At 39.2% G+C, this 24284-nt stretch overlaps 1 protein-coding gene across 2 annotated transcripts in view; it reads left to right on the top strand.

The window, feature by feature from the left end:
- RASGRF2 (Ras protein specific guanine nucleotide releasing factor 2) overlaps positions 1-17126 on the top strand; it is a 134792-nt gene extending 117666 nt beyond the window's left edge. For both annotated transcript variants that reach the window (XM_064438404.1, XM_064438405.1), the window contains exons 20-27: positions 5153-5213; positions 5853-5956; positions 6571-6655; positions 7274-7471; positions 9445-9524; positions 11322-11439; positions 12219-12287; positions 12390-17126. In XM_064438404.1, coding sequence (XP_064294474.1) covers positions 5153-5213; positions 5853-5956; positions 6571-6655; positions 7274-7471; positions 9445-9524; positions 11322-11439; positions 12219-12287; positions 12390-12482 — 808 coding nt within the window. In that variant the 3' untranslated portion in view covers positions 12483-17126. The remainder of the gene's footprint in view (positions 1-5152; positions 5214-5852; positions 5957-6570; positions 6656-7273; positions 7472-9444; positions 9525-11321; positions 11440-12218; positions 12288-12389) is intronic.
- The last annotated feature ends 7158 nt before the right edge of the window (positions 17127-24284 follow it).

Consider the following 24284-nt stretch of genomic DNA (forward strand, 5'->3'; position numbering starts at 1 on the left):
GAAACTAACTCCAGACTGTTCTTTGAAAACTTAACTGTTCAATAATTCAAAATATAAAACTGAGGTAGTAGTTTCTATCCAGAGGGTTTAGCTTTTCTGGCAGGTTGAAAAGGTCCTTGCTCAATTCTGGGACTGATTGAGAAACCAACAGAAGCAGAAGAGACAATATCCGCATGCCTGCATCCTCTCTGTCAATACCATTACATGAACACAGTTGGCAACCAGGTTTCAGTGCCAGAAGAACAAAGTTCTTTTTATATTTGCACTAAACCCAAAGATACTGCATCTGGTGCAAAAAAAAGAGGACATGGTGTGACATGGAAATGGTTCTTTCCCTGACATTCTTGCCTGATGCCTTCTGTGGTGCCATGACTGGTTGTGGAAGTAGGTGAAAGCAAACATGGAACATGTTCTTCTCTAATCTGTGAGAGTTGTCTCTACTACTTATCTCTGAAGATTACGATTTACTGTAGTAGGGTCAACCAAGACTATGTTCCGCTTGACCAAGAACTGCTAGGCTTAAAGCAAGTGCTCCTATACGGCACCAAGACATTGTGAAGAGGCACTATGTTCTACACCAGTGTATCTCTCATATAATTGTTTTCTTTCTTGCTGCATCAGAGTACAGATTTTCTAACGTTTGCCAACATGGCACATTACAGTCAGTGTTCAGAACATTAGGAGAAGGCCTGTAACAGAATAAAATTATTTCTTGAGTTCCTTAAACCATCCATAGGTTACAATGACAGGGTGAGGGGAAAGGGATTTCCTCTCTGCTTTGACTTAGAAAAAATTCTTTGGTGGGACCCACTGTGTCTAACTGAAGCACCTAACCAGGAAACAAACTGTAGACAGCTAATGAAGCACTCCTTCCAAGGTAACTGCCTGTGATGATGGAGATTCTGTCCACTAAAATTGTTGCAAGTTAGGCATCCTGACTTTCCTCCAGAGATCATAGAAGACACTTTCCTTTCTCAAGACAACTACAGAACACAGGCAGTGACTTGCAGGGGATGTGAATCCCACCCTGGATGTCCTAAACATATCTAGAGCATTTCTTGTTGTAGAAACATGTAGAGGCGCCCCCAGGTATTGCGTTTCTCTTTTGGTTTACGTACCAATATCCTGTTTGGAGAAATGCTGCTCAGTCCCTCACCACCACATACCCACCTCCTTGGAAAGATGCTATCTTTTTGGTTTTCTTCTATATTGAGGGCTTTCATGTAATACTACTTAGAGGAGGAATATAAATTACTTACCTAGAACTGAAGAGCTTTTTTACTGTTATTAGAAATCAATTTGTTTGAAGATTTTTGACAGCATATTTTTTTATGTGAAAGCACAGATTTGTCATAACTGGAAGTTTTGATGAAACTTATCCAAAAAACTTCTCTGGGACAGGTTTAAAATGGGAAGGAGGGGTGAGCTAGTTGACATGCTCCTTGTGAAAATAGTCATTCACCTAGTTGCTAGGTGAGTGTCATGGAATAGGCTTTTTAGTTGTTTTGAAGAGGTGCTTGCTGCAGGCTTTTATATCTAAAAGGCCTTGGCATATTGAAACACATAGTCTACCAGAATTCTGGTTTGCCAGTCAGGCCTCACTGTAGGTCTTGGCTTCCCTGCATTTCAGTTTTCATAGTCTACTCTTGACTCTGAAAAGTAGAGTAATTCATAGTGAAGTTAAGAAAAGCATTTCTTATCATAAATTCAATGTTCGAACACTTGTGAAAGAAAGTTCATGCGTACTGAGCCTACACATGGGTATATTCCATGGACTGTCTCCTTGAAGGGTATTGGGTACAAATGTCTCTTTTATAAACTGACCCAGCCTTTAAGTGTATGTGTGCATATGTGCGTATAAATTTCTTGGAAAATCAGTCCTTTTGTTAGCAGAGATGAGAGGAGGAGGGAAGGTTGGTTTGTATTCCAAAGATTATATGGTCAGCTCTGGGAAAGACTCTGTATAGAATATGAATGGCAAGGGAAGTGCTTATAAGAGAAGAGATACTGAGCTGCTTCATGCCTTCTTGAGTCATCAAACAGAACAGCTGGTATTTCCTGTGTGATGAGATTTTGTTGAATGGACTGACACAGTTTCTTTGCAGAGTAAAAAGCTTCATTTTCTTTTTATTTAATAGCCGTTCTGAAAGCTATGCAAACCTACTGAAATATGTTTTGCTTGAGTTTATCAACCTTATTTACTAACCCGAAATCTAGGTAAAATTTCATTGATGGTGAAGCAGGAAGGTCTAAAGTTCAGACTGAACCGCAATGAATAACTGTGATAGATAGTCCTACCTGGAGGAAAAAAAGGGTGGTTCAAGAAACAACTCCTCCTTCTTCTTCCTCAGAATAAATGTGAAGAAATCCAGGGATATGCAGAGGTCAGAATTTGATGGATGACCAATTTTCTGCTTTGTATGATCTCACCGGACAATACATTTCAGGCTCTATAATTTACACCAGCTTTTAAAATACTTAATACCGTAAAGGAATGAGGAGACAGATGCTAATATTTTCCACTCGAAAATTATTTTAATATTTGGACTGATCAAACATGAACAGTTGAAGTGAGAGAGAGGTCTAATCTTAGCTGCTGACTTAAGAATTAGAAAGTTATTTCCTATATATTTACCACCTTCATTTGTAACCATAACAATGGAGGTGTCGCCCCATTCAGTCCTCCCTGAGAGGGATACTGTTAAACAGTCTGGCAGAATCTCTCCTTACCTTTGCTTTCCCTCATAACGCTTTTCACATGGATCTGTCCTTCTTACCCAGCTTCCAGGAGGCTCTCCAGGGAGTGCAATGGGAACTGCCTAAGCAGAACTGAGCAGCTCAACGTATCTTCCTAGACTTCTGTTGAAACTAGGTATCCCAAAACTTAAAACAGTGCAGACTGAAGTGGAAGTTACTACTGAAACTATCAAAAACTAGTTTTATCCAGTCTAGAGATGCATTGTCCACTGCACATTTAAACATAGAGCATTTATGGATAAAAGGAGAAATTTTTTCATGAGAGTTGAGTGTTAGAAAAAAAGCGCCATTCACCTGATTAGAATGAGGGATCGGAAGTCTACATAAAATGTGAGACATCATGTTAGAGAATATCAGGAGGCAAAGATGGGAAAAATTTAAGTATTTTTAAGAATCTCATGTTTCCTATTTCATCTTGTATTAAGCAAAACCAATCATTTCTGTATCAAAGATGAGAACTTTGCCAGCCAATATAAAGTTGTATGTAAGGAACTCAAATGATGAGTTTACCAGATTACTGAAAATACTTGGGGCAGAAGAGCAAGTCCTCTCTTTTTATTGCCAAGAAGCACATGCTGTTGTCATACAATGAACATTACCTTTCTGCAGGCAGTCAGTCATGAGATACAGCACAAAATAAGCTGCTCGAGAAAGACAGCTTGCCAGTCTATTTACAGTTACTGAGGCTGCACACCTTTGTTATCTGGAGAAGCAGTTTAGGGTTCTCCTGAAGAAGTAGCCACTCAAGGCTTTGCACAGCTTGTCCTTCAAACATAAAGTGTTTCCAACTCCTGTGAAGAAATGGGCATTTTCTGTGGATTTGATAGGCTGAAAATGAAGGCAAGGAGGTCTCGTAGATCTTTTATCTGTGTATCTGCATCTGATTTTAACCTAGTCCCTCAGTTTGGCAAGCGAAAAGGAAACAACAGCAACCCACAACAGAAGATCTTAGTGTGCTAAGCGTTAACACTTCCTCCCCACCCACATAGTACAAATTCCATATCTCACACTCATAGCTAAATCCCCCAGGCAATATAATCCATTTTTTTAACCCTTTCCCCAGCTGGTACATGGGAAGTCTGTCACTACAGAGTATAAAAACAAAGAATTGGAGGGACCAAGAGAAAATACCTGGTCCAGTTGCTCTGCTTTCTGGAATGATTGGTAGAACTGGATCTTCTTTGAAAACGGTCATGTAAACTTTCCTTGAAAATTCAGCTGATGAGTACTCTACAACTTCTGCAGAAAGCCTGCGTCAGCGCTCACCTATACTTGCAGCTGGAAAATTGAACTTAATGTTGAAACTAAATCTCTCCTGATGCGAATCAGTCCAGTGACTTCTTGCCATATGGCTAGTGTTTTTATAGGCAGTCATTTACATACCAACATACTGCTCTTTCTCCCTAAATCTTCTCTTTCATGTATTATATAAATCCAGTATATTCAAGGTTTCTTTGAGTCTATGTTTTCTAGATGAAGGGGTAAGAACTTAGAATTATATGCCAAGATACTACATCAGGGTAGATGGGGTTTGATGAATACTTATTACTTCTGCTGGGTTCATTTTTTAACCTGTTACTCTAAAATAATCCTAATAATCACAGCTCTTCTACAGCAGAATTGGAAGCATGGATTAACACTTACATTACTGAAAGCAAATAATGTACTTGCTACAAATAAATACCTGCTAGCAGTTTGTTGACTATTTCACACTCAGCTCTTTGTGTGGGACACTGAATAGGACAGTGTAGTCACAATAAATAAGAACACTTCCCAATGAATTACTCTTTTATGCATGGCTATTTTCCCATCTTTTTCTTCATTTCTCAAACGTTGATTTTTAAAAGATTTTGCCAAAATATCATTTAGCATGGCAGTTTAAAAAACCAATAAAAGGCATGAGATGTAATTTTCCAACTTTAGGTTTCCCAGGATTATTCAGGATAGAGAGCTTCTGATTAAATATTATTATTACTGTGTTGTGGTTTTGCATTGCTGGCCCGTTTCTGGGGAAATTTCCTGTGTCCACCAAACTTCTTCGCACTGAAGTCAAAGTGGGGTAGATGTAGAAACCTTATCACTAGAATCAGCAAATACGTACAGTAGTTACAGTCATTGACCATTCTACAGTGCATGCTGATATTTCTTAGCTCAGAGATTTTAAGCTTCAATGACCATCATTTTACCTTCTGTAACTCTGATGTTGTAACATTTTGTATACTTTTACTTAAAACAAGACATTCGATTTTAAGTGCCAGATTTTTTTTTCTTTACATCTTGAATTGCAATCTTAGGCTTTATTTTAGATGACCATGACTGCCTGTCTGTGATGAGGTTTTCTTAAAACCATAGACAATTTCATTTATATGGAATGTTTTGCTACTTATTTTTTCAGGGCTCTTTCTCAGGATGATCAAGATGATACCCATTTAAAAATAGAGGACATCATTCAGATGGTAAATTCATCTTGAAATTTAAACATAAATACTTATATAAAATGTTGTGTATTTAAGTCATTAAAATGTAGCACAACTACAGCTTTACAACTCTGGACAGAAATACTGTTCCTTTATTCAGGAATGTACATTACAGTTTAGGGAAATTAAGAATTTGGAGCCCCTATCAAACAGATCAAAGCTGCAGGATTTGGATTTAAATCACATGATGAAAAAAAGGGAAAGATTAATATATAAGAAATGATAAGCGGCTGCCATCTCAGCTGCCATCAGAACCATAGCTGGCCTTGACTGACAATGCCCACCCTCCAAACTGTAGTCAACACCGTCTCATAAATGCATTGCATTAATCTGAAGAAGAGTGCAGGCAATGAACTAGATGCAGACTGGTTATGTGGAAAGTAATGCAGAATACTGAGAGTTTAATTGACCTATGTACTTACTCATGACTTGGTATGTGCTTGTTTCCATATGAGCTTCCACCCTGATGCTTGGCCTTACCTTGTCAGCAATTTTTCTCAACTCGTATTTCTTTGTATCAAAGAAGTTAATTACAAACCTGTGTTGAAAGTTCATATGAAGTCCTTAATACCCTTTGAGGCAAGAAGAGATCATTAAGTGTTCTCCTTATTTTTGCAGTCAGATTGTCCAAAACCAGAGTGCTTTGAGACTTTGTCAGCCATGGAGCTTGCAGAGCAAATAACTCTTCTAGATCACGTAGTTTTCCGAAGCATACCTTATGAGTAAGTGTCCTCCTACAAGTGACTGAAGTGAGTACAGTGGATGAGTTACTGACTGGTAGTGTTGTGCGCTACATTAATTCATGCTAGTGATGAAAAAGTTTGCATACATAATAGGATAATGTCCTTTGGCGGTATCTGTCATCGCCTCTGACTCCTCTATGGTTTGATCACATTTTGAAAGAGTGAGTTCTTTGATAAGAAGTTCTTTGATAAGAATCTGTGGTGTAAGGCTCTGGGCCAGTGAAGGGTGAACACAGTATGGAAATGCTGAGGAGTGAGTGTCAAATCGGTTTCATTCATACAGCAGTTTAACATGGATATAACCACTTAAGCTGACAAGACCAATTTCAAATAGGGTCACAATGCTGAAAATTAAAATGGGGGATTGGGGGAGGGTATTAAAAGAAAAATAAATCTTCTTTATAACATCTACCACTCCAGACAGCATTAAAATGGTATAATGAAAGCTAGAATTAGTGTAAAGCTGCGTTATTAGCTTCTAACAAAATGAGGTATACTTGAAATCCACTTAGGCTATGGTTACAGACAGAGACTCTGTACTGTGTATATTAAGGGCATTTTTGTTTGTTTTTTCCTCTCCCTTTAATGTCTAGAGAGTTTCTTGGGCAGGGCTGGATGAAAGTGGATAAAAATGAGAGAACACCCTATATTATGAAAACTAGCCAACATTTTAATGATGTAAGTACTCTTAAATATAGATTGCTTTCTAGGAACTCTATTGACACTGTCTATGAGCTCTGGAACAAAAATACCTTTTTTTTACAATGTGATGTAACTAGCAATAACTGAATGTTACAGTCTTTTTGTGATTAACCTTTTAAATCAAAGCACATGAAGGTTCTCGTTCTCAAGAATTGGTACCCAGTATTTCAATGGCAATTTAACAGAGTAGAACATTTTAAACTGTAGTACAGTGCCTTATTGCTTATAGAAGAAACTGAATTTTCTCCACAGAGTGAAGAATATAACACTGATTCTATTTAATGAATGCCCTTTGTATCCCCAACCATATCTCTGCTCTTCACCATTTTCCTTGAATTTTACTGAGATGCTTCCCAATTAGTTTTATTACTGTTGGCTTGGAGATGCTACTCCCCATTGCATCTCTTACCCTTCTTTCATATCATCATTCCTCCCACTTCCCTACAACACTGTTGTCAATACACTTTCTCTGGTTTTATTAAGATCCGTGAATTGTTGTGCATTATTCTTTTTTCTGCCTTGTTCATTAAATAATTGTATGTTGAAAGGGATTATATTTAAATGTTCTAAATTTCTTCCTCTTTGTTTGGTCAGATGAGTAACCTTGTTGCCTCTCAAATCATGAATTATGCTGATGTCAGCTCCCGGGCTAACTCAATTGAAAAGTGGGTAGCAGTAGCTGATATCTGTCGATGTATGCACAATTACAATGGTGTATTAGAAATCACATCAGCCTTGAACAGAAGTGCAATCTACAGACTTAAGAAAACCTGGGGTAAAGTATCCAAACAGGTAAGAAAGCTATGATTGCAGTAAGGTTTCTAGATTTCACTGGTCAGTGAGTTCACAAAACAATATGTTGGATAGGATTCCCTCCATAAATATTTCTACTTTTGCAATACTCTTGACTATTTGCTGGAAACACCAAGTGGTACTGGGATTTCATGTCAAAGTATTTTGTATTTAGCATACCATTTTTGGGGTATCATTAATTAAATATCTGTAGGAATAAACTGATTTCAATGGAATTAGCAGGTGCCTAAGCCTATAACTTGAGCCTGAAGTACTGAAATATTTAAGAAAACTAAATTTAGATACTTTCAGATATACACATCTAGATGGTAGCTAGCTATAACTATAGTCAGCTCAGCTGCCTAAAATGAGAGACATATTCCCCTGCCTGTGCAGAAGGTCAGTAGAAAGGTCAGCATTCCCTCTCAAGGTGTTGAGTTTTTTGCTGCCCAGGAAGAGACCATAGACAACCAGACCTCTTTCTCATTTACGTGCCTAAGTTTAGATGTAGTGACTATCTGCCTTTAACCCTTACCTTGCTGGTAAGACAGTCAGCAGCATGGCTGAGCCTGTGAGAATGGCTGCCAATAACAAAAATGAGACACAAAAAACCCTGGCTAGACAGGATGAAGAGTATCTAGTCTTTTACAGGGAGTAGGGCTTAATGATCCTTATGGGTTCCTTCCAGCTTGAGAGAACTTTATGATTGTATGATTTTATGTTCTCTGTTTTAAATGGTTTGGAGAAATTTGTTGAACGATTTAAATCTCAGCTTTCTGCTATTTGAAGAAAAAAAAAAAAGTGAATATTTTAGTATGATAGAATAACAGAGCAAGGAGGTCAGTAGGCCAGAGCCAGTCACTTGTAAGTTAGGCAGTATTTGGATACAGGGTTTACTCCAGCTAATTGGAAGATTTCAGATTGGCCTTTTGAGATCTGGCTAATTGACATGGAAAAGGTGAGCTTTTATCATTGCATTTCCTCCTCCGTATGTTTCCGCAGCTTTTGCAAAGCACTCAAGCAGTCCAGGCAATGAAATCCAGTTAGAATACATTCTGACTGCACTGCGTGCTTTCTCCAGTCAACTTTTTCAAAGATGCTTTATAGCTGGTGCTATGTTCTTTTATTTAAAAATATGCTAAAAATCCTTTCAGTACAAACTATTATAAAGGAGTTTACCTCCAAAAGTTTTATGTTTAGGATTTGTTTGATTTTTAAACTTCCCAATTAAAAAAAACACCCAACAGATTAATGTTGTTGCACAGTTCTTCAGTATTTATTAGAAATGTAATCTGAGTGTTTCATCAGCCTACTATTTAGAAGATAAAGAAAGGGTCTGCTTCTGCCTACAGCTTTCTCTTAATTGGAAATTCAGTTTCAAATATGACAAATTTCTCATGATTCTCTATACTGTCTCATGTCTACAGCATAAACAGACTGAAAAGCAAATTTATTTTGCTTACAAAGCAACCAGGCTCTGGTGATGGCCACTGAAAGTAATTTGTGTAAGACAGTAATATATTTTGAAATACATATTTAGCTTTTGTCAGAAACTTTGAGGCAAAAGCACCTTGGTGCAAGACATAAACATGCTTTACTGCCACTAATTCCAGTAAACACAGCTGAGAATTCTCAGCAACTTGTAAGATCAAGTCTCTTAATATTCTTGTGTACACAGTAAACTGAATTGCTGACTATTAATTTAATGAAGTTGTGTTCTTTCCAGAATTAGCAAGCTAATAATATTAGCAGAGATATAAGTTCTGTGTATCACTCAAAGAAAAATCTTTAATGCTGCCTAATATCCATCTTCAGAAATACACTAGGAATTACAGTGAAGCTAAACTCCTAAATTTCTGTTATTACTTTTGAAAATGGGGTGAAGATGCTAAGTGAATTACACCTTTTCTAAAATCTAACCCCAGTTGTTCATGTGCAACAGCAATGACATTTGTAATGCATTTTCTTTCTAGACAAAAGCTCTCATGGACAAGCTTCAGAAGACTGTATCATCTGAAGGAAGATTTAAAAATCTTAGAGAAACGCTCAAAAAGTATGCTTCCCTACACGATACAATTGTTTTGCTATAAGCAGTGGATAGTACATGTTAAAGATGAATTGGCTTTGATTAAGCTTTAATAATTAATATAATCTTGGATAATATTTTTACCTAATGACCTGTTAAATTCTAGTTTTATTCTATTTGACTTTATTGTTTTGCTGAATATCCCATGCTTTAGTACCCCTGATAGATAAATATAGTGTCTCCAGTGAATTACTGAAACAAATTAAACTATTATTCTGTGTGAATGTTCCCTGTTGGGGTTTAACTTACGCTGATAAACTTTTTCAATAAGTGTGAAGTCAGGTTTATAAATAAATTCTTATACAAAAACAGGATTCCAAAGAGTTCTTTTTCCAGATAAGAAGCTTAGGGCTTAAGAATAAGCTTGAGTCATATCAAAGATCCATTCACCCCTTTAACTTGTTTCTGACAGTGGCCAGTAACTGGTGAGAGGAATGCAGGAACAGGTCAAATGCACAGCGGTATTTCCTCTCCTACACCCTCCCAGCCCCCTGTAGTCTGTCACCCTGGAAAACAGCCTGGGTTTTTGTATAGTAGTCCTTGAATAATTTTTTCGCTAATTAATTTGCCAATTGTGTTTGACCATACATAAGTTTGTTATTGAAATATCCTGTGACAGGGGTTCTATGGTTTTTGTATTGACTCCAGCTGTATGTATGGAAAACCTGCATTTTTTCTGTAATTAGAAGTAGGCTTTCCAGGACTGAGTGGTACGACTACTTCAAATGATCTCAAGAGAAGCAAGAATAATTGCTGAAACGTTTCAAAATATACATGGTTCGTTAGTAAGTTTTTACTTTAAAAATAGTGTTGGGGAGCTAATAACTTTTTTTAAAATGTTTTTACTCACAATATATGAACAGGTACTTTTATATACCTTTCAGTTAACATTTGCTTGCTTGTGTACAACAGTCACCCTCGTAATATAAGAAATATCCTGAATGAAACACACTGCTAAGCATAGTCAGCAGTCTGCCTAAGCTAACACTACAGCCATCACTCCGCATTTTTATTTTTTTGCCAGCGCTTCAGAAAACCAAGTTTGCTACCCTTTCTGCTGAGGCAAGAATCAAAGCAGCGATTACTGCATTAGGGAAGGAGCAATCATTATCCCATTTCTGTTGTCCCTCCAAGAAAAGAAAATCCCTACTCTCTAGGATCTGTATTCACAGCTTTCCAGATCATCTTTGCTATCTGCCTGTCATCCTCTTTCTTCTTCGCGTTCACTGTTGAGAAGGCCCAAGCAAACTTTAACAGAATGGTATACACAGACATACATACACACATATACACATATATATGCATATATACATATATGTGTATACATATGCACATGCACGTGTGTAGTATGCACACACGCGTGCATACTAGGACACTTACCTGACTGCAGAACACCAACCATGCATTTTCAGCTTGTATGTAGGATCTATTTCAGGGACTGTCTGTCAGCCAGGACTGAGATATGCTTGAAGGTGTTCTCTAATCCAGAGTTTACCTGTCCTTCCTCTCACTCCATCACGTTACCATTCTACCTTTTACTAAAGTTTTTTTGCCATTAATATTAGATATTGCACAGAATATATTCAATTTGTCTTGGGCAGAGCAAATAGAACTCAAGGGAAGGCAGAGAAGCTCTGTTGTAGAAACGAATGTAACCCATAGATTAGAAGTACAGTAAGTAATGAAGCATTTGTGTGATTTACAAAAAAAAAGTTAGTTTGTAAATTTAGCTACAGGAAAATATGCTGATTTCATCTTTCACAGTTGTAACCCACCTGCTGTTCCCTACCTTGGAATGTACCTGACAGACCTGGCATTCATTGAAGAAGGAACGCCAAACTTCACTGAGGAAGGCCTTGTCAATTTTTCCAAAATGAGAATGGTAATTTTCAGTTCCTTATGCACTTCCCCAACAGCTGTTTAATTATGTGAGTTAATTATTGATTTAATTACAACTCCTTTGAGTTTAACTTCTAAGGTTTAACTTCTAAGATGTACAAGGATATTGGCACCATGCAAAATAGGTAGCTATTTGAAAGCAATTACTTGACCCAGTCTTCTATCACCACCTTCTGGTAAATTGAGTATTTTTACAGGGTCAATTTGCCTCCAATTTGTTCTTTCAGGAGTGACAGACAGAAAAAGCAGCTGTCTGATGCTCGTGAAAGAGCCACAAAAGCCTTTTGAAATAACCAAAATTAAAGGAAGGTAGTGATTCACCAGAAAGCAGTAATCACAATCTTCTTTTCAAGTGTGCTAGGGTCTATCTAAAAAAGCATTTTAAATTTGATTCCTCTCCAACTACCGTGTAATGTTGTTTTGTAACAACTCCTCAGAGGGAAGCATGGAAATTTCTCTTCTAATCTCACCTTAATGCCCTTCTTATGGCTGCACATTACAGCAGTCACTCACAGCAGAGAGAAGAGAGGTTATCAGTATAGGGAGAGGAGAGACAAGGTGGTTCACTTGAGGCTGGCTGAACAACAAATGGTTAATTTAGGAAAGTGACATCTTTGGAAGCCATTAGGAGATGATCTCTGCCCTTCCCTTCCCTCCTGCCAGGATAAATTGCATAATTTGGTGCAAAGTTCTTGCTTTATGTGGCTTAGCTGAAGTCAAAATGCAGTTGTACTTACTCATATACATGTATTCTTTTGAAAGATTTCACATATTATCAGGGAAATACGCCAGTTCCAGCAGACCTCCTACCGCATTGAGCATCAGCAGAAGGTAAGGCTCAGGATTTGAAATAGGCTGAAGGGGAAAAGGAAAGCAGTGGAAGTTACTTTTGTGGAAGTAACATACAGTTCACCTGTGTTTTCTCCATTCCAGGTCACTCACTATTTACTTGACAAGACGCTCATCATAGACGAAGATACGTTGTATGAGCTTTCCCTAAAGATTGAACCCAGACTCCCTGCCTGAAGAGCCAGCTTTGCCTCAGAGCCTACAGAAAGCTTTAGTACAACAAACAAAACAATGCATGCCAAGTCCTAAAGACAGCAGGGAAATATTGAGAAGAATGCAAGCTCTCTTTTCCAATAAGAGATACAGAGCCTCACAGCATTTCCCTCTCAGGCAACAAAAATGAGCATTGGAGGTGGAAGACGAAGATGCTTCCTACCTGGATTAAGTGATTGATGCTTTGCAAAGATAATGTTTTGCAGTAGGGACTATGCGTTCAATGGAAAATAGGAGACTTTCCTGTGAACAGGTACTCATTGTAGCCATCTTATGTGACAAACTAAGGGCACAGATTTAAATGGTGTTAATATACTCAGGTATATTATGATAAATGACCAAATTGGATGGCTGAGATGCTGCGGTCTGGGTTGATCGCTAACTATGCGTTCACTGAGGCAGTACTGGTAGTGGTGTCCTCATACTGTGTTAATTTCATTAAAAAACCAGGATCTTAACAGTCATCTGCTATCTTGGAGTGACATTACGGTAGCATCTAGTATCTTCAGATCTACAGTTGTTCAAAATACTTGCTATATATTTAATGCTACCCTTTATAAAATGTTACCTTCTTTGAATATCAGCCTTTTCTAAGGTGACTGATTTTACCTATAAATGAATTGTAAATATTTTTCATTAATATACAATGAGACTATTTACAGCATGGAAAGCAAATGAACTAGTTGAACAGCTGTAAATAGTTGCCACCTTTCAATCTTCAGCTGGGAAATACAAGGTTAGGAGCTATACCTGAGACTCGAGAAATCCAGACGTACAGTGAATGGGATGGTTAGTCCTGTTGCACACAGCCCTGGAAAAGGCACTTTATTTTTCTGCACCTCCTGCAGCTTCTCTGAGAAGTCAGGCTACAGAGCACTTTCTGGTCACACTGTGGAGAGAAATACATCTCTGGTCTGGCAGTGGGTAATGATCAGCAATGAACACTAGGACTTGGAGTGACAGTTTCGTTTTATGTGGAAGCAGTGGTTTGAAAAATGTCTGGTTTTTTGTTCAGCCATTCGGCACTGACTTAGCTCTAAAATTGTTCACATCAGTGGCAAACTTTGAATGCCAGCAAACACAAACTATATATTTGTATCTGAGCTACTAATTATCATTTACATATGGGCATATGTTTAAGAAAATGTGCTATTTGTAAATGTTTTCAAAGCCTGTGCTTTTGTGACATACCAGGTAGATAGATGTAATTTCTACAGCTAGTTGGTACTTGCTACATTTTCCTGATCAAGAGTGGCCTGTTGTAGCTGCATAGAAAGTGAGCTCAAATGCATGCTGTAACGTGCATCATAGTATAAAATGCAGGTATTAGCACTGCTGAAAAAAATTGGCTGGAAAAGTGTCCTTACTTTTCCAATGATATTCAGCCAGTTGAAGAAATAGGGCTATATCACTGTATACCTCCCTTAAATCCTCTCAGGGAGATAGATTTTTTAAATAGATGTGACCTAGGCCTATTTGATCCAACATTTCTTACCACAGTCATGATGCTTCTTAATGCTGGCAATGAAAAACGGATCTGCCTGGCTTGTGGTTTTTGTCTTTATTTGCACTTTAATTATATTGCTGGCCCAGCCCAGAGCTGCACAATAAATTCCATTCATTCTGTGTGAGTGTAACTGCTAGCATTAATAAATGTACTTTAGCAACTGTAAATTTCATGAAGGTTCTTCAGCACAAGGACCATCTCTTTGTAAATAACTGCATGAGGAGACGTCACAAATACTGGAAAATTCCTCGATTAGAAAAGCAGACAGCAACAGAAAAGGAAATACCAGAAACATTTTAAATAGGTCTGGTTAATGATTGCTGTAGAAATGAACATGGAAAATGTTACTTATAGAAGCTTCTTATTGTCAAAAATGTGCTTGTTCTTTTCACTAATGACTGACAAGAAGCTGATTGCCTCCAAATGCATGATATGAAAAAAAAAAAGCATGGTTTATTTGGACCACAAAACCAACTTAGTGTGTATTTTCTGTACAAAAGCAGTACCCATATGGTAGCTTCATAAAACACTTCGAAGTAATGAAGAAACAGGGGAAAAGTGGTCCAAAAAGTGATTTCTTAACTTGGTTTTATTGTTTCTCTGTTAACAAAGACAATGTGTAACAACTGTCAATGTCAATTGGCATCTCTGTTGTATGCTATTAACTGCTGCTTTATCTACCTGTACCCCCATTTTACCAAACTTCCTTGATGTTCTTAGGGTTACAGGGTACAATTCTTCATCTTGCTCTTTCCACAGTTCATTGTTTTGTACTTTATGTGTGTATATCGGTTCTTCAGAGTTTCAAAACATTCAATGCATTTTAACGCTTGCAATACACAGGGGTGGTGCTGTGCTTGTGCTACAGTATTACAAATGAACAGAGAGGAAGACAAAGGATTAGACATGGATTTTTTCAAAGGTGCTGAGCATCCACAGCTTAAAATCAATACACAATGTGGTAGTTCGGCCCCTCTGGAAAAGCATGTACTATTATATGCCAAAAGTTACTCCTTGGGTCAGTGGCACAATTTAGGTTAGAATCACTAGCGTAACGAGGTACTTGATTTGTGTTCAGAGCAACAACAACAACAACAACAACAAAGAAACCACAACAAAAAGGTTATGGTCACAGTAGTGTTTGATTTGCTGATGACTAATATTTATCTTTTTGGCTGGGGATAAAACGCATTCATTAAAACACAGGAGGTGACTGCTCAAAGAAGTGGGCATGCTTCTTATTATCCATGACCCTAGCCAGTATTGCAGTCCTATCCAGAGCTGGAAACAGCTGTTCTGCAGAAATCCTACACAGCGAGTGTAGAGCGATGTGTCTGCCCCACAGTTGGGTTGTGTACTTATCGTGTAAGTGGCCTGAGTGCCTCTGCTACAGTACTGCTGCAGTGTTTGAGCTATGGCAATAGTTAGTAGGCAGCAGCAACCTGCTTTATGTGAGGCTTTGCCTAGTACATCTGTATAACCAGGTAGTGCAGTGATCTCCCTGTACAACACACAGGGATTGTGGAGCTCCTTGCTACCAGCTTCTCTGTGCCACTCCACCACAGCCATATAACATATAGAGGTAGAAAACCCAGTCATGAAACACCCACTGTTTGCCTCTGGTGTTTTAGGGAGGATGTCTCCAAGTGAGGACTTTGTCATTTGGGTCTTGCTGTCATTTAGGCTCTTGTCCATTATAGCTTTTACACCATGGGAGCAGAGCAGACTTGCTTTCCTGCAACTGGAGCTGAAAAAGCCCAGCTGATTCAGGATTTGTAAGAAAGAGAAGGGCTGAAGCGCCTATTACTTGCCTTTCTTAGCTTCTCAGCCCTGCTGTGCCAGTCAAATGCAACAGCAGTTGTCACGTTGGAGGGGCTGCTCCCTTCGGCACTCTCCAGACAAAAACGCCTCAGGGTGTACGGGCTGGCTAGCTGCAATGGGGATAGCATACTTCACCCACTGGTTCAGCAGTGGGTGCATTTGCCAGCAAAGTCCAACGGGAGTTTTGCAGTATTTTTTATTGCATAAGTAGCAGCCCGGATTCAGCCCGTAGTTATCTGGGAACCTGGGCAGCAGCACAGACACGTCCCCTTCCATGTGACAGAGAGCACTTGTCACACACCGATATGGGGTTAGAGTTGCCTTCACCCCAGCCTTCACTCCCCGCCGTCTCTCTCCTCTCCCCACTAAATTCACCAGTATTGTTAGTGGACTAAGCCCGTGATTAGTCATCATGTGGAAGAAAAAATAGATCCGTTGAATTTACAGTGGCAGTAAGTGTGTATTCTGTCCCTTTCTTTCTGCTAGTCCTGTAACACAGAAGCACATAGCTTAATAGTGAGAGATGATACTGGGACTGATCACCCTTTTTTAAAAGTAAGGAAGAGGTCTCCATCCTCTTTCTACTTTCCTAGGTCTTAATACTGACTATATTTGTGTAGGATAGAAAGGAACTTAACTATTTAAAGTATTTATTAATTTTAACCATGTTGACTTTGATTTCAGGGCATGTTCATTATCCCAAATTTTCTTTCATAACCATTATTTATTCTTTTTACAGAAACATTGTTTTGTTTGTATCAATATTCAGTCTCTTCCTTTCACTCGTATCACGAACATTAAACTTAGATATATGATTTAAAATTCTCACCAATAGAGACATTTTTACTCATAATTGTTATTCATTAAGGGCAAAATCCTTCAGACCTCATTCTGGTAATACCTTAGGCTTCACTGAGAGCTTTTCATAAGTAAGTATTTGGGGATCTGGCTCTCAGCTATTTGCCTGTTACAGTTTTTGCCTCCAAAGGTCAAATGTCTCTGTGTAGGATGCTTTGTGTCCAATACGCTGCTCAACTATGGTTGTTTTGTTGTACATTTACTTTTTAAATAGTCTCTGAAGTTTTGTTCTTTAGGAGAATAGATGTATGTTTATTTGACAGATGTACCTATATCTAACATGTTACTTAGTGCACAATCCAGGTGTTTTTGCATGTATTGTAACTTACCTTTTGACTGAGTTTATTGCTTTGTATTGTTAGTAAGGCATATCAGGCAGGGTGGTGTGCCTATATGCTAATTAAACAAGTCTTTTTTCCTGATTTTCAAGACTCCTGACTGGTATCTCCTTATTTTTTTACCCTGCAATGGTGAAAAATTAAATCCATTCCTTCTGCATTACTGAGTCTTTTAGGGAAACATGGGAGCAGAAGGGACAAGCCATTAATAAGAAGGGCAAAAATCAGAGAAAATTCTGAGTCCCTTTACTGGGAAAGAATGGTTTGAATTACTGCATTTCATTCTTTGTTCGCTCATGCTGCATTGCAGCTGCCGTGGGCATCATTGGGAATAATGCTGATTTTAACTTGGAACAGAGAATGAAGCCTACTTCATGCACAACTAGAAATGCTGATCCACTGTGAAGCATACAGCATAAAGAACTAAATAAGACATGTAACAGATTAAACTGAATCAGCTGCACAACTCATTCTTCTTCAGGTGAGGAAAGTCTCTCCCCTCCCACACCTTTACTCCCTTTACAGGAAGGTACAAGCAGGTGGAGTTTAAATATAATTTCAGAAGGTGTTTAAGGACTTCCCATTTCAATAGAATACTTCTTCAGGCAAAAGGCAATGTATTTACAAGGAGTCCCATGGAGAGGACAATGGGGGAATGGACACAAATTGCTCTTGGGGAGATTCTGATTGGACACGAGAAGGAAATTCTTCACAGTGAGGACAGTCACCACTGGAATAATCTCCCCAGGGAAGTGGTTGACTCGGCCATGTTGGACACCTTCAAGAGCCATCTGGACAGGGTGCTGGGCCATCTTGTCTAGACTGTGCTCTTCCCAGAAAGGTTGGACTAGATGATCCCTGAGGTCCCTTCCAGCCTGGGATTCTGTGATTCTGTGAATTATATAGAGAGTAAATAACATTGCCCCTAACTTCTTTACCCTGTTGGTCTGTGTTTGGACCTTTGTCTGAATATCCCTAGCCTTTGCTTGGCTGGTGTCCTGCCCTGGATTTAAAGAAATAGTTTAGTCACATTTTATAGCCAAGTAAACATGGAAAACATTTTGTAAGTATGGTATGTCCCTCCTCTTGTGATAGGAAAACAAGTCACCTGGAGATAAATGACTTGCAAACTGAAACAGAATAGTTCATAGCATTTAAAACTACAAGCCTAGGTCTCCAGCTTCTGTTACATGCTTTAATCACTGTTTACTGTTTTCCTTTGTTGAACTGTATAACTTCTTAAAGATGGAAAGATGCCTATTAAATTTGCTTCAAGAATTAACATCTTTCAAGTAACTAAACAGTAATGGCACATCAGGTCTGTGTGAGGTGGAGATAAAGCAAGTGACATATTAAAAGCAGCAGCGATTCAGTACTCTGTGACCTTGCAGTCACATTTTCTGCCATCTTTTTACATCTTTGGTGTTTCACATAAAATCTGAAATCAACTGAGAGAGCAACTTACTCTTGAAGTTGTCAGATTATCATTTCAGATTATTTTTCAGTGCAAGAAAAAAAACCTACTTGCCAAGCAGCTCTATTTAAACCTACTGCAGGATAATTCTAATTTAAAGTTGTTTTCCTCACACTTTAAACCATTTCATTAACCTTATGCCAAAGAGTTGTCTGGTTTTACATCTTTCCCTAAGACCATCATCATAGGATCATAGAATCACAGAATGCATTGGGTTGGAAGGGCTATTTAAAGATCATCAACTCCTCTGCCATGGGCAGGGACAACTAGATCAGGTTGCTCAAAGCCCCGCCCAACCTGACCTTGAACATTTCCAATGATGGGGCATCCACAACTTCTTTGGGTAACCTGTTCCAGTGTCTTACCATCCTCATCATAAAAATTTCTTCCTTACGTCCAGTCTAAATCTACTTGCTTTCAGTTGAAAATCATTGCCCCATGTCCTGTCACTACAGGCCCTGGTAAAAAGTTTCTCTCCATCTTTCTTATAAGCTCCTTTTAAGTATTGAAAGGCCACAATAAGGTTTTCTCGGAGCCTTCTCTTTTCCAGGCTGAACAACCCCAACTCCCTCAGCCTTTCTTCATAGAAGAGGTGCCCCAGCTCTCTGATTATTTTCATGGCCCTCCTCTGGACCTGCTCCAACAGGTCCATGTCTTTCTTGTGCTGGGGATGCAAGACTCCAGGTGGGGTCTTGTGAGAGCTGAGTAGAGGAGCAGAATCACCTCCCTTAACCTGCTTAACCCTTCTTGTGATGCAGCCCAGGATACAGTTGGCTTTCTGGGCTGCAAGTGCACAATGCTGACTCATGTTCAATTTTGTGTCCACCAGTATCCCGAAGTCCTTCTCCTCAGGGCTGCTCTCAATCCCTTTGTCCCTCAGTCTGTATTGATATCAGGGGTTGCCCTGACCCAGGTGCAGGACCTTGCACTTGGCCTTGTTGAAGTGCATGGCATTTGCACAGCCCCACTCCTCCAGCCTGTCAAGGTCCCTCTAGATGGCATTCTTTCCCAGTAGTGAATGAACTGTACCACTCAGCTTGGTGGTAGCTGCAAACTTGCTGAGAGTCCACTCCATCCCACAGTCTATGTCATTGATGAAGATATTACATAGTATTGGTCCTAGACCCTCGAGGGACACCACTTTTTACTGTGCCACTTGAGCCATTGACTGTAATTCTTCAGGTGCCACCATCCAGCCAGTTCCTTATCCATCTAACAGTCCATCCATCAAATCCGTATCTCTCCAATTTAGAGAGAAGGATGTTGTGGGGGACCATGTCAAAGGCCTTACAGAATTCCAGCTAGATGACATCCATAGCTCTCTCCTTGTCCACGATACAGTCACTCAGTTGTAGAGGACCACTAGATTAGTCAGCCACAATCTGCCATGTTGGCTGTCGCTCCTCAGCTCCCTGCCTTTTATATGTTTTGACATGTTTCCTGGGAGGATCTGCTCCATGATCTTACCAGGCACAGTAAGATCATGGATTATTGTTTAAGAAGTATTTTGCAGGGGAGCAGCTGTTTTCTACTTTTTAGTATGTTGCAAGAAAACAACTAAGTACTCTGTAAAATGATAGACTGACTGAAATGATCAAATCCCTGAGGAAATCTGACATCACACAACCCTTTTTAATCTTGACTATGAAGAAAGAGATGGAAGATAGCTGCTACAGGCTGTTCAAGATCCTCAGCTTTGTGAGGAAAAAAATTGTTCTTGACTTATTTTGCAATGATAATGGATGAGAATTGTGAATAATGAACTTGGAAGTTATATTCTAATGTTCTGGCCCTATCTGTGTATAGCCTGGAACTAAAATTTGAGGAGAGCAGGGTTTTGCTTGAAATTACCAGTTTTGAGGAGAACTGATACAATCACTGGTGTTCATTGCAGTTCCCTGACTGCTGGAGCCACGCCTGCACACATGGGTTAGAAACTGTAGTAGCAGAAGCCATTTAAAATTTGTTTTCCTAGCGGTAGCAGCTCCACTGTGTAAGCCTCTTTGAATCAGATGCCAGCCTACTGTACTAATGATCATGGTGTGCACACGCCTGTATGGATGGGTTAGAAACAGAGCAATAATTATTACTAAAGGCTTGTATTCTCTCCCACTACTCTTCCTGGAAGCTCTTCATTTATACAGATTGGGGACAATATGTATAAATCATTTCTAGATCCTAGATATGTTTCACATAAATCAAAAGTAGTAACTTTTGCAGCCAGAGAAGACACAAGGTCCTATTAACACTTCCTATTCTGCTCTAAACCTAAATATTTTGTTTATTCCATTTCATTTACTGTTAAAGTTTCATCTCCAATGGGAGAGCCATCTGAAAAAGAGACCTTTTTCTTTCTCTGATCATGTCTGCTGGAGTTTCCATGACAAAAAGTGCTGGACCAGCATAACGGAAAAAGGGAAGGTGTCCAGAGTTCAACATATCTGAATACATTTGTTGGCTGTTTTTCTCTAGTCATTACTCTTCTGAATTACCTGACAATCATAATCTCAGAACTGATTAATTTGACCATTTTGGTAATTTTAATTTAACTGCTGCATTTTCAGTACTGTTTTATGAGGGGAATAGGAATCCCACCTGTGGAAAGACTAGTATTAGAGAGCCAGATCCATAGCTGGGGTGTGTTTTGGGGAGAAAGCAATGGCCTGCTGGACTGTAAGCCTCCAACACTGCAGTGGCTGGCCCTGCGGCAGCTGTGTAAGAACAGAATTAATATCCTCCGCTGGGTCAGAGAGCAGAGGATGTCAAAGTCTCCTCTTGTAAAGCAGTAATGTTTGTTTGTAATCATGTTCTCAACATGTACCCTTGAGAGAAAACAGCATTTCAGTGAGACACAAATACTTTTTTCATTTTTTTAAATGAGACAAAAGCTTTGCCAAAATGTCATGCAAGAGCAACTTTTCAAAGAGCTGAAATTGTCTGAAACAGAATTGTCACCCCTTTCACATGCATGATCTGCACTAGAAAATTCCTACCTTCAGTCTTGCTGCTCTAATTAAAAACATATGCATTGTGATACTGCGCAATGCAGACTAAACATACCTGCCAAAAATATTGTCATCACTTTTGGGCAATTGCACTCAAGGGCACATGATTCTGTTGTAAGGATTTTGGATATTCCTGTTCTTCAAAGGGACAACTCCATTTTTAGGAAAACCGATTCTCCTACCTTTGGCCAGAAAACACACTGCTAATTATAGAGAACCTTTCCTATAGTATGTGGTGGATGTTCTGTGAAGAGCAACTTCAATAACTTAAAATAACTGGGGTTATTTTTAACAGGTTGGTTGGATCTAGTTGAGCTCTTTATTTAGTAGACATGTATTAGCACCTTAAAGTGCCTTTCCTTGGAGTAATCTTAACTGTAGGAGGACTGTTCTGTGCCTACTTATGCACTTGGGCATGGTAAATTTGTCCCCATGCTTAGCAACAAGTACTTGCTGAAATACCATTAACTTCAGTGGGACATTAAGTGGTTGAATGCCACCTCAAAACAGTATGTTTTTCCAGTTTGACATCTCAGTGACTGCATATACTCTATGCAAGTGGATATTGGACATCCACAGTCACAGAGAAACCTTAGTAAGAGGTCTGGCAACCATTTGGTAAACAATTATATTTATTCCCAAGATGGTATGCTTCACTGCATGATTTTAAGTCTGTCTTTAGGAATCTTGAGGAATAAAGACAATCAAACTTGAAAACCAATGAGTGCCATGGCATTCGGGCAACCCAACTGCTACCTTATAAGGATTTGTGTGTAGTGGCTCTTTGCAGCTGTACAGTAGCAGAGCTCTGACTCCAGCAGCAGGAGAGATAGTGACTAGTGTCCTTGCAAGTTCTTTAGAACAAACATGACACCCTCTAACTCCTCATTTGATACATATACTAAGTACAACTAACTAGGCTTATAATTTCTGTCCTGATTCCTTTGATTCCATATAGGTAACTTCCCTGTTCAGCAGCTTCCACAACAAAATCCAGCGAGGCATAAATTATTGCTGAATTTCAGCTGAACTCCCTGTGCAGGGACAGATGGCATTAATATGAATAGCAATTGAATTAACACCCAGCTACTGCTACCTCCCCAGCACAAGCAATGAAACCAAGACAGCATTTTGATTGGGATATTTCACATAAATATTTAGGTTAGATAGAGATGAAAATAGGGCATTATTTATGGATGGTTCTTAGCGACTTAGCAACTGTTTCTGTAGCTGAGTTCCTTGCAAAATAGATTAAAAGAACAGTAGTAAGACCAAGCTATTTTTTAAGTATTAATGATATATTCTTCAGAAATCTTAAGGGAACTTGCTAACACTGTTTGCCAGGTGTTTGCGGCATTAGCTAGCAGGCTATTGCATCTTATTTTCTTCCAGGCTCTGAGCTGGCAAATGGTTGAAACATCTGCATAAGCCAGCAAGTCAGTTCGTCGTATCACCTACTTCAATGTGGGGGTCTTTGTGTGTTCAAGGCCTTTATGAAAAAGGCTGCCTTTAGTAAAATATTTAAAAAATATGCCTCAGTTGTGAGCTGCTGAACTGGAGTGTGGGGGCTGCACTGCTGACAAAGAGATGATAGCTGCTGCAGAAGAGGTGTTAGTACACAACACTCTGCATTAAATGCAGGCTGGGGAGCTTACAGCCAGAGCAAAAGATGTGACATAGCCACAAAGGAGCTCTTGACAAGCACGAAAGGGAAAGCTGGTTTCTGTTTTCTTTGCCAGTTCCTGCACAGGGGCAGATTTGTTGTGCTCACATTTCTGTACTCATGTTACCTCAAGAGAACCTCAGTTGGATTTTTGTTTTTTCTATCAATACCAGAAACAAAGTGTTGGGTTGATAAAAAGCAGGTGTGGTAAAGAGGGGCTGTTTCAAATACTTGGTAGTCCAGATGCATGGATCTGGAGTGGCTGTTTTGGTTTTAATTATGGTGGGCATGCATGGCTCTCATTAATCGAAACAAGCCATGGCATTTTGGGGGAGACATGTCTACGTTTTGTAAAGCTTAAAGAATCCTGGGTTTAGGAAATTGCTATGTATAATTCAAGGAATGTTAAATGTACAAAGGAAAGGCATTTTAAAGTCTTGGATTTTTAAAAGCTGCATAGTACTGGCCTCTGTGTTCCCATCAGCCTCAATAAATGTTCAGCTTCGGTGGGAGCAGAGTGAGGTAAATGAAATTGATTATTCTTTTTTGTTCTCTGAACCACCACATGTTATCTCTTCCAGTACATTACTACTGTGTAGCTATACTAATTCTAAATGGGAGGCTTCAGGTATCTTCCTTTTTACATTTCATGTCTCTGGACCTCTCTGCCTTCCAAAGAGTCAAGAACTAATGTCATGAATTAAAAAGTAGGGGGAGAAAAAAAATGCCCACTGTGATCTCAGCTCATTCTGGGTCCGATTTCCATCTGGGATATGTGCAGGCGAGTTATCTGGCTCTCCGTGTCTCTCAGGAGTTGTTCGGGCAAGCAAGGCAATCCAGCACAGAAGCTGGTCTTGACCTTTCTCTTTCGGCTGTAACTAAACGGGTGAAGCAGCAGAGGTGCACCTCGTTGCAGTTAAGCATCTGGCCAACTATTTGCTGACATGAACTCTTTTCCCCTGAGAAGTGTTTGAAAGATGATGTTGCTGTCACCCAACTGTTAGATGCCCCCCTCCTACCACATCCCACTTATGTCCTCAAGGGCACCCTTGTGCAAGCAAATGTCACTCATGTAATCCAGTGAAATAGGATTGGCCACT

This window comes from Phalacrocorax carbo, chromosome Z (genome assembly GCF_963921805.1).
Source record: "Phalacrocorax carbo chromosome Z, bPhaCar2.1, whole genome shotgun sequence".
NCBI lineage: Eukaryota > Metazoa > Chordata > Aves > Suliformes > Phalacrocoracidae > Phalacrocorax > Phalacrocorax carbo.